This window comes from Moschus berezovskii, chromosome 27 (assembly GCF_049115385.1).
Source record: "Moschus berezovskii isolate FMDL1 chromosome 27, NW_MosBer_1.0, whole genome shotgun sequence".
NCBI lineage: Eukaryota > Metazoa > Chordata > Mammalia > Artiodactyla > Moschidae > Moschus > Moschus berezovskii.
The window spans coordinates 17,351,849-17,364,817 of record NC_142486.1 but is presented as its reverse complement, the minus strand read 5'-3'; the positions used below and the strand labels follow the sequence as shown (position 1 = coordinate 17,364,817).

The window sequence follows — 12,969 nt, the reverse complement described above, 5'->3', positions numbered from 1 at the left end:
CGGGTCGCCCAGGACTTGCAACTGGCACAGGAGTAGGTGCAGTCTCATGGGACTATGTCCCTCCCTCACTGGTGGGATCTGATACCTAGCTCCAGGGACACAGTGTCAGAACTGAACTGAGTTCTTGGACACCCACTTGGTATGCAGAGAACTGGGGAGGTAGTATTGGCAAAGAAAAAAAAACAACAAATATTTGGTGTCAAGATGGAAAAAACCTTCATTGCTCACCTCTCAAGAGATCACTGTCCTTCACCGACTAAAGTTCAGAGTTGCAAGTATTTTGTCCATTCTTCAATTGTTTCACACAGGAAAGAAAAGAGTCCCTGTTGCTCTAACCTAGTCAAAAGGGGAAATCCTCCAGTACAAGTCTTCACCAGCACTCCACAGGCCTCCTGTACCTATGCCCACCAAGGGCGCTTACACTGGACTCGTCTGATTGTGTGTACACAACTCACAAAACCCAGAGCAGAGTAAAGTTTATCTCTGTGTCATCAGCCCTTGCCCAGAGGCCTGGCCCACCAGGGAGTCTCAGGAATTATTGCCGGATGGCCACAAGCTTGCACACAAGCCCTGGGCCAAAATTGAAGGTGCTCCCAGTGCCAGGAAGAAAGGCCACGGCTTCATACCAGGATGTCAAAAAAAAAAATCTTTACTAGCCAAGAGATGTGGGGAATTGGTCTTCCCCTAATGACAGTAACAGGGGAGCCCAAATGAGGAAGTGTTTCGATAAAAGGGACAAACGCTGAGGGAAACTGCACGGAGAATAACTTGCAATTTCAACGACTTCTTTGCTTCATCCTTCTCTGAGGACCTAAACATTTTTCTAGTTGGTAAACGGGGAATTTCCTAGGAATCTAACGATAGGAGATTAATAATATTGGTCTGCTAAGCTTTTACTTAATTTTAGATGATTTTTTTCATCATCCCTTGGGGATATTAATCTCTCAAATAACACTGACACTTAAAAACAAGCTTTTCTCTCTCGCTCACCTTTTTTTAAATGAAGGATGGGAGAAAACATCTACAGTTCTATCCTGACTATCCTAGCCATAACTAGATCTTGATGAACAGTTCATGAAATGTAAGGAATAAATAAATCAATTCCTAGACACATTTTACAGGACTTTCCTAAATTAGGTCATGACAACTTTAAAGGTCAAATAAAGGCAAAAACACTTTCATTCTTAGTACTGAGGCATCATACAGCTCCTTACAGTCAGCTCTGAAACTTCCCCATCAACAATAAAGCTCGTGGTCAGGACTTAGATAAGAAACTAAAAGGGAGAAAGAACTGTCACGTAGGTAAGATTAAGAAAAACATGACTCTGCCTATCGCTGGTGGACACTGATGGCCAGGGTTAAAGTCCTGCTGTATTTTTTAAAGAACAAGGGAAGGTAGCTTGGCAGGTGTAATATTCCATTTCTATAAAGGAAAAGCAAAAAGACAAAGTATGAGTCACTCAGTCGTCTCTCCTTGCAACCCCATGGACTGTAGCTGGCCCGGTTCTCCTGTCCATGGGATTTTCCAGGCAAGAATACTGGAGAGGGTTGAGGCTGTCACCAAAGACCCTGATCCACCACAGTACAGGCAATCAGACCAGATATATTTTCACCAGGAGGAAAGTCTCAAGCACAGCAATAACTATGTCACTGTCTTGCTTCAAATCCTTCCAGAAGGTCTGCAATGTCCACAGAATTAAAAAACAAAAACAAACAAAAAAGTCCATGACTATGGAGTACAATTATGGGCTCTTCATAACCTGTAAACCTACACACCGCAAGAACATGCTCTCTTCCCACACAGCATGTGTTCTTGTCCAGAGTTTCCCAAGGTTCATAACGTCAATTAAGTTTGGACACAAAGGATCAAGTGGAGTTTAAAGGGATTCCTTACTGAGGGCCCCTCCAAGCTTTTAACTTGTTGCCATGCACCATCCAGCTCTCAGAATTTCCCAGGAACACATCAGCGGCCAGTCACTTCAATCACTGCCTCCTTTCTAAACGCCACCCCCTTCTGTCCTCCTCCTCCTGCACAGCGGGAAGGACGCTGCTCTGTACCCACCATCTCCCCTCTTATTGCTCTTCCCCTCCTAGGGACCTGGCTTCTGCCTCCGTCACACCACAGACAGGAGTTCTCTAATGCGGCGCCTGGTCTCAGGTCCCCTGACCAGTGTCCCCAGCACCCTGCTCACACCTTACCCCAGCCCTCTTGGCTTAGCTCACTATTTCTTTTGAAAATTAAGAATACCGAAAGAGGGCCTTCCCCCATGGTCCAGTGGTTAAGAATCTGCCTTGCAATGCGGGGGGTGGGGGGTGGGGGGGGTGGGATGGGTTCGATCCCTGTTCGCATAACTAAGATCCCACAAGCCGCAGAGCTACGACGCCTGAATGCTGCAACTACTGAGCTCACACGTCATAACTAGAGAGTCCGCGCTTCACAATGAAAGACCCTGTGTGACACAAGCAAGCACCTTCACGCTGCAACTAAGGTTTGATACAGCCAAAAAACTCACGAAACTACAGAAAGACAAAAACACACAATAAAAAAACACTTATTCCTGTTAATCAGGACAACCACTACACTATCCTAATAATGCCACATTTACTTCAAGTCTTTTTCTTTTACAAAGAACAGACAACGAGGTGTCCATTGATTTCTAATGACAAAATGATCCCCTTCCTCCTCTCCCCAAAGACAAGCACCTTACAGCGCACCCCACACCCCTTAAGAGTCCACTTTTAGATTTTTACACACAGATGTATGTATTCACGGACAATAAAGATTGTTCAGTTCAGTTCAGTTCAGTCGCTCAGTCGTGTCCGACTCTCCGCGACCCCATGAATCACAGCACGCCAGGCCTCCCTGTCCATCACCAACTCCCGGAGTTCACTCAAACTCATGTCCACAGAGTCGGTGATGCCATCCAGCCATCTCATTCTCCGTCGTCCCCTTCTCCTCCCACCCCCAACCTTTCCCAGCATCAGAGTCTTTTCCAGTGAGTCAACTCGTCGCATGAGGTGGCCAAAGTATTGCAGTTTCAGCTTTAGCATCAGTCCCTCCAATGAACATCCAGGATTGATCTCCTTACATTTTACAAAAAACTTAGCACAATGACACTGTACAATAGGTATAATTTACCAACTTTTTCACTCAATGAGATCTACCCAGACTGACATTCAGCTGAGTAAGATCTACAAATGTGGATTTCACTGATTTGTCCAAATGGACCCTCTTGCTTCTACTGAGACCTCCAGTTATTGAAACCAGGTCCTGTCTCTAAGTGCTCCACGTGTGTTATCTTCGCTTCTCCAACAACCCACTGAGAAGACGCTCCCAATGCCCACAGCTGGCACAAGGCAGGGATGAACTTTACCAGCTGGGCCAAGTCTAAGGCTGTGCCCTCCACCACTGTGCGAAGCTGCCCTCTTATGTCAACAGCCAACGGAGCACCTTCCATGCCAGGTGTTTAGTTCGTATCATGTCTCTTAAGCCTTTGAGCCACCCCGGGTGCCAAGTACAAATTATCCTCATTTTAGACATGAAGAGACTCGGACTGCAGAAGGCTAGAGTTAGCTAGAGCTAAAGTTAGCTAGAGCTTTAGTGTGAACCTCGACTATCCAGCCATCAGAGTCCAGGTTCTTAGCCACTGGACTAAACGTCAGATTTACTTTAAAAAAAAAAATCAAGAGTTGAAGATGAGAAAGATGGGCTGGTGTGAGACAGTGAGAGACCTGAACGCCCAGGTCGGGAGTATCGGTAGACTGGGTATGCAGTGTCGGTCCAACGTCACTAGCGCCTGATCACCTGGCAGCAGAGCAGCGGGGGGAAGGGCAGGATACTCACAGTCATGGACCTTATAGCAGTGCTTCTGCAAGCGCTTGATGTCACACTCTTCCAGCACACCATGAGTCATCAGCAGCTGGAGGAATCGCCGGTGGACATCAGTCATGACACCCATTTTCTTCGTGTTGCCCTGCATGGATGGAGGAACTAAAAAGGAAGCAAAGGAAATCGAGTCAAGTCCGAGCACACCAGAAGCGATGCTCCATGTTGCGTTCCAATTTACAAGTCTGTGACAGTTCTAGAATCAAGTTCATCAAGCTGAGTAGTACAAAGATGAAAAGGACACAAGGCAGGGACGAGGCACATTAGTGTGCAGAGGTAAGAAGCTTGAGCTTCCCTGGTGACTCAGTGGTAAAGAACCTGCCTGCCAAAGGAGGAGACGTAGGTTCAATCCCTGGATTGGGAAGATCCCCTGGAGGAGGAAATGCAACCCAACTCTAGTGTTTTTGCCTGGGAAATCCCAGGGACAGAGGAGCCTCGCAGGCTACAGTCCACAGGGTCACAAAAGAGTCGGACACAACTTAGCAACTAAACAACAGCAACAACTGGTGAATAAAATGGACTCTGGAAGCAGCCAGAACGCCGGGGTTCACAGGTTACTCCACCACGGAGGTGTGTGAAATGGAGAAATGGACCCTCCACACACTTCAGTTTCTGATCTGTTAAGTGAGAATGACAGAAACATCCTCCTTAGAATTACTATGGGGATTAAACGAACAAAAAACATAACAGCCTATGACAACTATAAATGGAGTATAACCTTCAAAAATTGTGAATCACTCTGTTGTACCCCTGAACCTTAAAATATTGTATAACAACTATACTTCAATTAAAAAAAAATACATATAGAAGCCTGGTGGTAACAGTCTAAATGCTATAAAAAAAAATGTAAGCTATTTTTACTAGTAGACAATTCCGAGTCTGAAAGTTGGCTCGACCTCCCACTAGGTCTATGGTCTGGGATAAATTTAGCTGAGGTCCCATCTCTCACTATAAAATAAGAATAACGTTCACTGCTTAGAGAGCCGAGAGGAAACAATAAGAGCTGGTTTCCCTCTCCTCTCCCAAACCACTGATAAGACAACTGTCGGCTAGGACTGCAGGGTGTTTTGAAAATCTCCTTGCTCTCTACTAAAATGCTATCTTTCCACAAACCACAAAGATCAGAGCTGATAAAAGGAGCCTTGATTAAAAAAAAAAAAAAAAAAGCACAGTCTGATCTAAAAGCCTGCTCCTGCCACAGGTGGCGCAGTGCAGGGGTAAGACCTGGGGTTTAGAACTAGACGGAGGGCTCTGAGACCAGTGCTTGCCAGACTTGCCTGATCTTAAGAATCACCCCACTCATGGATTACAAATGCAGATCTCCAGGTCTTTCCTGGAAGTTCTGACTGCAGAGGGGCTTGGAATCCTGAGGTGCTAACATCCACTTCCCATGACACCATGATCTTATCAGAAAGTCGCTATTACCTTAGGGAAATATAACACAGAATAAACACAGGTTTAGCTAATATGCTTAACCTCAGTCTTTTCATCTATAAAATGGGGATAATACTATCTTTAACACAGACGATGCAGTTTCAGTGAAATCTGACTACCAAGAGTTTGCCAAGAACTAGCACCAGGAGATAGGCAGAAAGGTTACTGTTCCTTCTAAAGGCATCATTGGCTGAGCCTCAGGACTAGGAAGATGCACTCTCTCCTGACCAGCCCCTCTGCCTGCCTGCTAGCTATCCTCGAGTATATCTCACCAGCATCTCAATCTCAACCAATCCAAAACTGGACCCACCTTCTCCTTTCTCAGCCCTTTCCTTCCCTGCAGTCCTCCTCCTTCCGGAATCACTGGTCCGGGCGTTACAGTCCACGCAGACATACAGACACCACAGACCTGATCTTCAAACTCTGATCCTCCTCTTCTCTGGGGTTGACTCAGCTCCAGCCAGTGCTCAAGTCCTGCCAAGTGTATTTCCTATCATTAGGATAGGGTATCTTCATTCACTCTATTTTTAGGTACTATGCGTGCATGCTCAGTTGCTCAGCCATGTCTGACTCTTTGTGACCGCATGGACAGTAGCATCTCCCAGGCAAGATACTGGAGTGGGTGACCATTTCCTACTCCAGGGGATCTTTCCAACCAGGGATCGAACCCACTGACAGGTGGATTCTCTACCACTGACCCACCTGGAAGTCTGTTTTAGTACTGAGTACACCCTTAATTGTCAGTGGTTGTTCCAGGGACAAGAACAGAATATTCTGTGGACTTTTATCTTAGAAACTATGGAAACTCAGGTTCTCCAAATTAAGGGTCTTTAAATAGATGATGCACCCAGGCTGCATCAGATCAAAAACTTGCCAAATTGAATAATGAATAAAACCTAGCTATATGACATAGAAGTTACTTCTAAAACATAAGAATGCCAAAAAATTTACAGTAAAAGGATAGGAAAATACATACTCTGCCAACTTACCAAATATTAATATGACACAAAATAGACTTTAGGGCAGAAATTATTACTAGAGATAAAAATGGTCCCCATAAAATGATACAAAGGTTTGGTTCCAAAGAAGCTCTAACAATTTCAAATGTTTAAGCACCTAATAACAGAGACTCCAAACAATTAAGGCAAAAATAATCAGACCTACAAAAATAAACATATAAATCCATAACTATAGTGGAAGATTTTAACATAGCCCTCTCAATCACTGATAAAATGAATAAAAAGAATCTGTAAGTTTATAGAGAAGACTTGTAAGACTCAGCAAAAAGCTTAATCCATTAACATAGCCCTCTCAATTACTGACAAAATGAATAAAAAGAATCTGTAAGTTTATAGAGAAGACTTGTAAAATGCAGCAAAAAGCTTAATCCAATGGACATGCATAAAACACTGCACCCAACAGCCACAGAATCTTTAAGCATACTCAGAATAATTTTGCAAACTGCCACATATGGGCCAGAAAGCAAGTCTCAGCAAACTATAAAGGACTGGACTCATTCAGAACATGTTCTCTGAGAGCAATGCAATACAGGTGGAAACCAGAAATGAAAAGTAGAAAAGTTGTTTAGAATTTAAGAAACATACTCCTAAATAAGCCATTATTAAAGAGGAATTATTAATGGAAATTAGAAAATATTTTGAACTGAAAATAACAAAATATTACACACAGAAACCGGTGGAAGGAAACTAAAACAGAAGAAGGAAATTAATAGCCTTAATTTTTTATATATATTTGAGGGGGGAGGGCAAGAAAATTAGTGAGTTAGATACCCATATCAAGAAGCTATAAAAATAATAACAGCAAATTAAATACAAAGAAAGTTAAAGAATGAAAAAAACTAAGACCAGAAATTAATTAAATAGAAAATAAGTACATATCTGAAAAGGTCAACAGAACTAAAATTATTCTTTGAAAAAAATAATTAAGTGACAAACCTCTGATAAGATTTTTCAAGAAGAGTGAGAAAATTTATAAAAAAATAACATTTGGAATGAAAAAGGGAAACCAAATGCAGACACAGATGTTTTAAAAAGATATTATAGACAAATTAAAATAATCTGAATTTTAAATATGTATAAAGTCATAGGAGTTCATTCAAAATTAAAGATTATTTTAAAACGTAAACAATTTCATAACCGTTATAGACATTTTATGGGAAATTTATATTCCCACAAAGAAAACTTCAGGTCCCAATGGATTTATCAAGAAGTTCTACCAAGTATTCTAGACACAAATAATTTCAAATGTTATACAAACTATCACAGAACCGGAAAAAGAGCAAGCTGTTCCCAAAGCATCTGATAAGGCTGATATAAGTTGGGCACGGAAACCTACCAAAGACGTCAAAAGAAAGTAAAATGAAAAGTTCAATATTTTTCATGAACACAGATGCAGTAGGCCTAAGCGAAAACATTAACGAACCGAATCCAGGAACGCAAAAAGAATGATATGTTGTGATCAAGCAAGGGTTTAACAATGAAAGTCAATCAAATGGCATCTGTCAATAATTTCTCAATAAAGCTGGAGGGGTCAGGGGACAAAATCAATGTGAGTGACCTGGTTGAGAGGATCCCCCAGAGAAGGAAATGGCAACCCATTCCAGTATTCCTGCCCGGGAAATCCCATAGAGAGAGAAGCCTGGCAGGCTACAGTTCATGGGGTTGCAAAAGAGCTGGACATGACCTAGCAACTAAACAACATCAACAAACACATTAATAGAATAAAGAGAAAAAGCACACAACCATCCTAATAGATGTGGAAAATAACAGCTGATAAAATTCAACATTCTTTCATATAAAAACTCTTTTAGCAGACTTGGCATAAAAGGAAACTTCCTTTACTAAATGACATCTACAAAAACCATAGCACACAGAACACTTAAGGATGAAAAGTTAAAAGCAGTCACTTTAAAATTCAAACTGATCCAATGTAACTGAATCAAAACAATTCCAATCAAAATCCTAACAGGCTTGGTGGGCATGACTGTGTGTGATTTGACAAGATGGTTCTAAAATTCATATGGAAAATGTAAACACAAAATGGCAAAGACATTCCTGGAGGACTTGTCATACCAGGTACCAAGACTTAATATACAGCTAGGGTAATGAATACAGTGTGATAATAATAATAAAGTTGTGATAATAATACAGAAATGGACAAACAAGGCCAATGGAACAGAACAGACACCTAATGAATAGAAAAGGGTAGATATATGGAAACTTGGCATGCTGCAGAAATGGAACTCCAGGGCAAAGCACTTTTCAGTGAAAGGTGTCAGGACAGCCCATTATACATACTTGAACAAAATAAAAATAAAATTAGACCCTTATTTCACAATATCCACAAAAATCAATTCTTGAGGGTTAAGGTCATGAGAAAGGAACACTATAAAACTTTTGGACAACACAGGAGTTTATCTTCAGGACCCAAAGGTAGGGAAGGACTTCTTTAAAAGACATGAAAAAAACAAACCATACAATACACTATAAATCGACTTTGTTAAAATTAAGAACTTTGCTCACCAAAAACAGAAAGCAGGGGAGACAAACAGAAGACAAGCTCAAAGTAGAAGATATTTGAAACACATTTAAACCACAAAAGATCCATAATGAGATTAAAAAAAACTCTTACAAATCAGTAAGAGGAAGACAACTGGAAGAGAAAAATGAACATGGAAAATTTTATGAAGAGAATGCACAAATGATTAATAAATTAAGATAAGAAAATGTTCAATCTCTCAACAGGCAAATGAGTGTTAAAACCATAGTGATTAATGTCTTATCCATTACCAGAAAGGCATACATTCATAAGAATGGCTGAGGCTGAAACTTGCATCAATTGCTGGTACAGTATAAGCCCTTATAATTACTTCAGATGTTTATTTGATAACACTAGCAAATCTGATATCCCCACAAATCCACTCTTAGATATATGCCTTACAGAAACTTTCACATTTACCTCAGGAAGTATGTTTATAAACTTCCTAAGGTAAAAGTAGCATGCTATAACAGCAAAAATCTGGCAACAGTTTAAGTGCCAATCAACTCAAGAACATCTACATAAAGGCATTTATAAACATACCATGGAATTTAGAGCAGCAATGAAGTAGAGCTACTCATGGCAATATGGCTGCATCTCTTAACTGTAACGTTATGTGCAAAAATCAAGTCACACAAAATATATATTTGGGCCCCATTTATATAAAATCCAAAAACTAGAAAAACTGTACATTGCATTCATGAGAGAGAATACTAAAAACTACAAAGAAGAACAAGGGGATGATAACACAATGTTCAGGGCAGTGGTTATCTTTGGGGAGGGAAGAAAAGAATTCAGTGTAGGCTTTGAGAAAATGATAATGTTCTATTTCTTAACTAGGTGGTGGATGGTCATTGTACTTTTTGTTCTTCAAACTTAAATCACATATAATTTTGTGTTACTATCTTAATTAAAAAAAAAGAAAATGATATAAGTATGTTAAGGAATAGCCAAAATTAATGCTCATATAGAAGGAAGAGGCACAGAACTGCATACAGTGCTATGATCTGGGGAAAAGGCAGGGGGGAAGTGAGGGTGAAAAATACATATAGGCTTGTTTGTGCACAGAAGTCAGTTGCCTCTATGAAGGGGGCAGGGGTTAACCATGGATATGTATTACCTACCCACATAATTCATAAATAGAAAAGTGTGTGGAATACGAAAATCTCAAACATAACCATCTGTGCCAAGTGCCAGACACACTGTAAATGCTCCATGTGCACAGTCTCATTTCATCCTTGTCAGAACCTTATGAAGAAAGCATGACTGAACCTATTTTACAGATGAGGAACCTGAGGCTGAGAGGAAAGAAGACAACAGAATTATAACGGAGACAGGGAGTGACCACACAAAAGCAGGGTTAGGAACTGCGACACCCTCGGTTCAAACATTCAAGAAATGTGAACAATAAAATTATCCAGGTCCCTTCTCTGCAACTCTCAAATCGAACGCATTCTCAACACCAAATCTTTCAAGTTTGAAAACCTGATCTAACCTAAGGTGAGATTATTCAGGGTTGCTGTTTACCCCCTTGGTGTAAATATGCACATATTTAGCTGTGCAAAAAGTATCTGATTACAAGACACTGCTCAAGACCCTGCTGAAGATATGACAGCACAGACAATGTATGCACATTACCTTTGGAAAATTCGAGAAATTCGGGATTCTGAACACGTCTAGCCTCAGGGTTTTGAAATAAGGAGCTGCGCATTTGCACAAATTAAGAAGTTCTGTACCCAAAACAGAGGGGAAGCCCAGAGGCTGTCAAGACTGAAAGCGTGGTCAGTGGAAGGCCGTATTTTACTTACTCAGATTAGTCAATTTTGTATTTCGCTTTTACAACTAATATTCTGATTCAAAGTAATTCTTCCCCTAATATTACGACTTTAAAACGTCTGTCTGCGTGTAAGGGACTAGCTTGCAGCCTGCCTAGTTCTGCTGCCCCTCTCGGGGCCTCAGTTTCCCCACCAGGAACTGAGAAGCCCCAGACCCCCGGACCCCGGCGACACACTGTGGCACAGCACGGGACGGACCCAGGGGCCTCACCCGCCCCTGCTGCCCGCCCCTCGCCTTTCGAGGCGGCCGTTTGCTTTTCCCTTCAGCCTCCCGCCCCGACGCCCGGATTACCCACCACAGCGCCCAAGCGCAGTCCTCACAGACGACGACGGAGGCAGAAAGGAGGGTTCGGCCCCTCCTTCTAGGCGGGGCGAACGAGGATGTGGCCCTCCCATTGGTTGTCATCGCAGATCTATCCCTCCCACCGGGTGACGCACTTCCGTTCTGCAGTCGGCGCCGTTGCCATGGTGCCGCGGGATCTGTCAATTAGGTCCGGAGTTAGCGCATCCTAACTCCTGAGAAGGCAATGGCTCCCCACGCCGGTACTCTTGCCTGGAAAATCCCGTGGACGGAGGAGCCTGGTGGGCTGCAGTCCATGGCGTCGCGAAGAGGCGGACCCGACTGAACGACTTCACTTTCACTTTTCACTTTCATGCAATGGAGAAGGAAATGGCAACCCACTCCAGCGTTCTTGCCTGGAGAAGGCTGCCGTCTATGGGGTCGCACAGATTCGGACACTACTGAAGCGACTTAGCAGCAGTAGCAGCGCGCGACTCTCTGTACCTTATGGGAATGGGCTTCCTCTTCTCGTCCTCCGCCTCCCACCTCGCAGTGGCACCCCGCGGCCCAAGAAGAGGAAGAACAAGAGTGTCATGTGCCCTACTCAGTGGGTTCGATTCCATGGGCAGAACTTAATGCTCTGTCCTGGGGCAGTTTCCCCATTTGTAGAACTGACAGTGTTTGCCACATGGTCAAGAACGTGGCCTTTATTGTCAAATAGCCTAAAGTAGAATCCTGGCTTTGCCGCGTACTGATTGCTGGGACTTGGTCAAGTTACTGAGCTGCACTGACCTCAGTTTCTTATTCTGTCAAATGGGGATAATAATAGGACCAATGATAGTATATTTAAAAGCAGAGATATTACTTTGCCAACAAAGGTCCGTCTAGTCAAGGCTATGGTTTTTCCAGTGGTCATGTATGGATGTGAGAGTTGGACTGTAAAGAGGGCTGATCGCCGAAGAACTGATGCTTTTGAACTGTAGTGCTGGAGAAGGCTCTTGAGAGTCCCTTGGACTGCAAGGAGATCCAACCAGTCCATTCTAAAGGAGATCAATCCTGGGTGTTCATTGGAAGGACTTATGCTAAAGCTGAAACTCCAATACTTTGGCCACCTCATGCGACGAGTTGACTCACTGGAAAAGAATCTGATGCTGGGAAAGATTGGGGGTGAGAGGAGAAGGGGACGACAGAGAATGAGATGGCTGGATGGCATCACCGACTCGATGGACATGAGTTTCAGTGAACTCCGGGAGTTGGTGATGGACAGGGAGGCCTGGCGTGCTGTGATTCATGGGGTCGCAAAGAGTCGGTGATGACTGAGCGACTGAACTGAACTGAACTGAATGAAACAGTGTGTTTGTGAGGTTTAAAAGCGATAACAGGGCATGGAAGTGATTAAATGTTAACTACTGTCTTACCTGGGGATTGTTGTGAGAAGTAAATGATGTTATTAACAGAGGTGAAGGACTGTTTTGCATCTCCTGGGCACTCATATTTACAAATATTTGTATTTCTGTCCCTGGTCTGAGTGCTGGTCGTGCAGTCTAGCAGGGGCAACAGGTAACAAATTACAGACCAGTAGAAAGTACAAGTGTATATCCCTGTGATGATAGCTTCAAGACCATACTTGAGGGGTTTCCCCTCCTGTCATCTTGGACAACTTTTCAGTTTCTCTGGACTTCAGTTCTCTCATCTACAGGGGGAGGAAAGCAATAGAGTATAGTGGCTAAAAGTTGAGCTCCAGAGCTGGGCCATCTGAATTTGAAACCTGCTTAAAATCTCTGAGACCCAGGGCAAAGTACTGAAGCTCTCCACCTCAGTTTGCTCCTTCTATAAAGCAGGATAATAATAGCACTTTGTTGATAGGGTTGTTGGAAAGACTGAATGACATAATACATGCAAACCACTTACAAGAATGTCTGGCACAGAGTAAACCCTCAGGAAATGTGAACTTCCATTACTAATAAAGCATACCT

General features: G+C 42.7%; 1 protein-coding gene across 3 annotated transcripts in view; it reads right to left on the bottom strand.

The window, feature by feature from the left end:
* Positions 1-11,166, bottom strand: part of NSMCE1 (NSE1 component of SMC5/6 complex) — a 37,303-nt gene extending 26,137 nt beyond the window's left edge. For 2 of the 3 annotated variants that reach the window (XM_055409720.2, XM_055409722.2), the window contains exons 1-2: positions 11,010-11,166; positions 3,845-3,991 (exon numbers count right to left, since the gene is read on the bottom strand). In XM_055409720.2, coding sequence (XP_055265695.1) covers positions 3,845-3,991; positions 11,010-11,109 — 247 coding nt within the window. In that variant the 5' untranslated portion in view covers positions 11,110-11,166. Of the gene's footprint in view, positions 1-3,844; positions 3,992-5,630; positions 5,795-11,009 lie in introns of all 3 variants that reach the window. The other variant, XM_055409721.2, reaches the window with a different exon arrangement.
* Between the last annotated feature and the right edge of the window lie 1,803 nt (positions 11,167-12,969).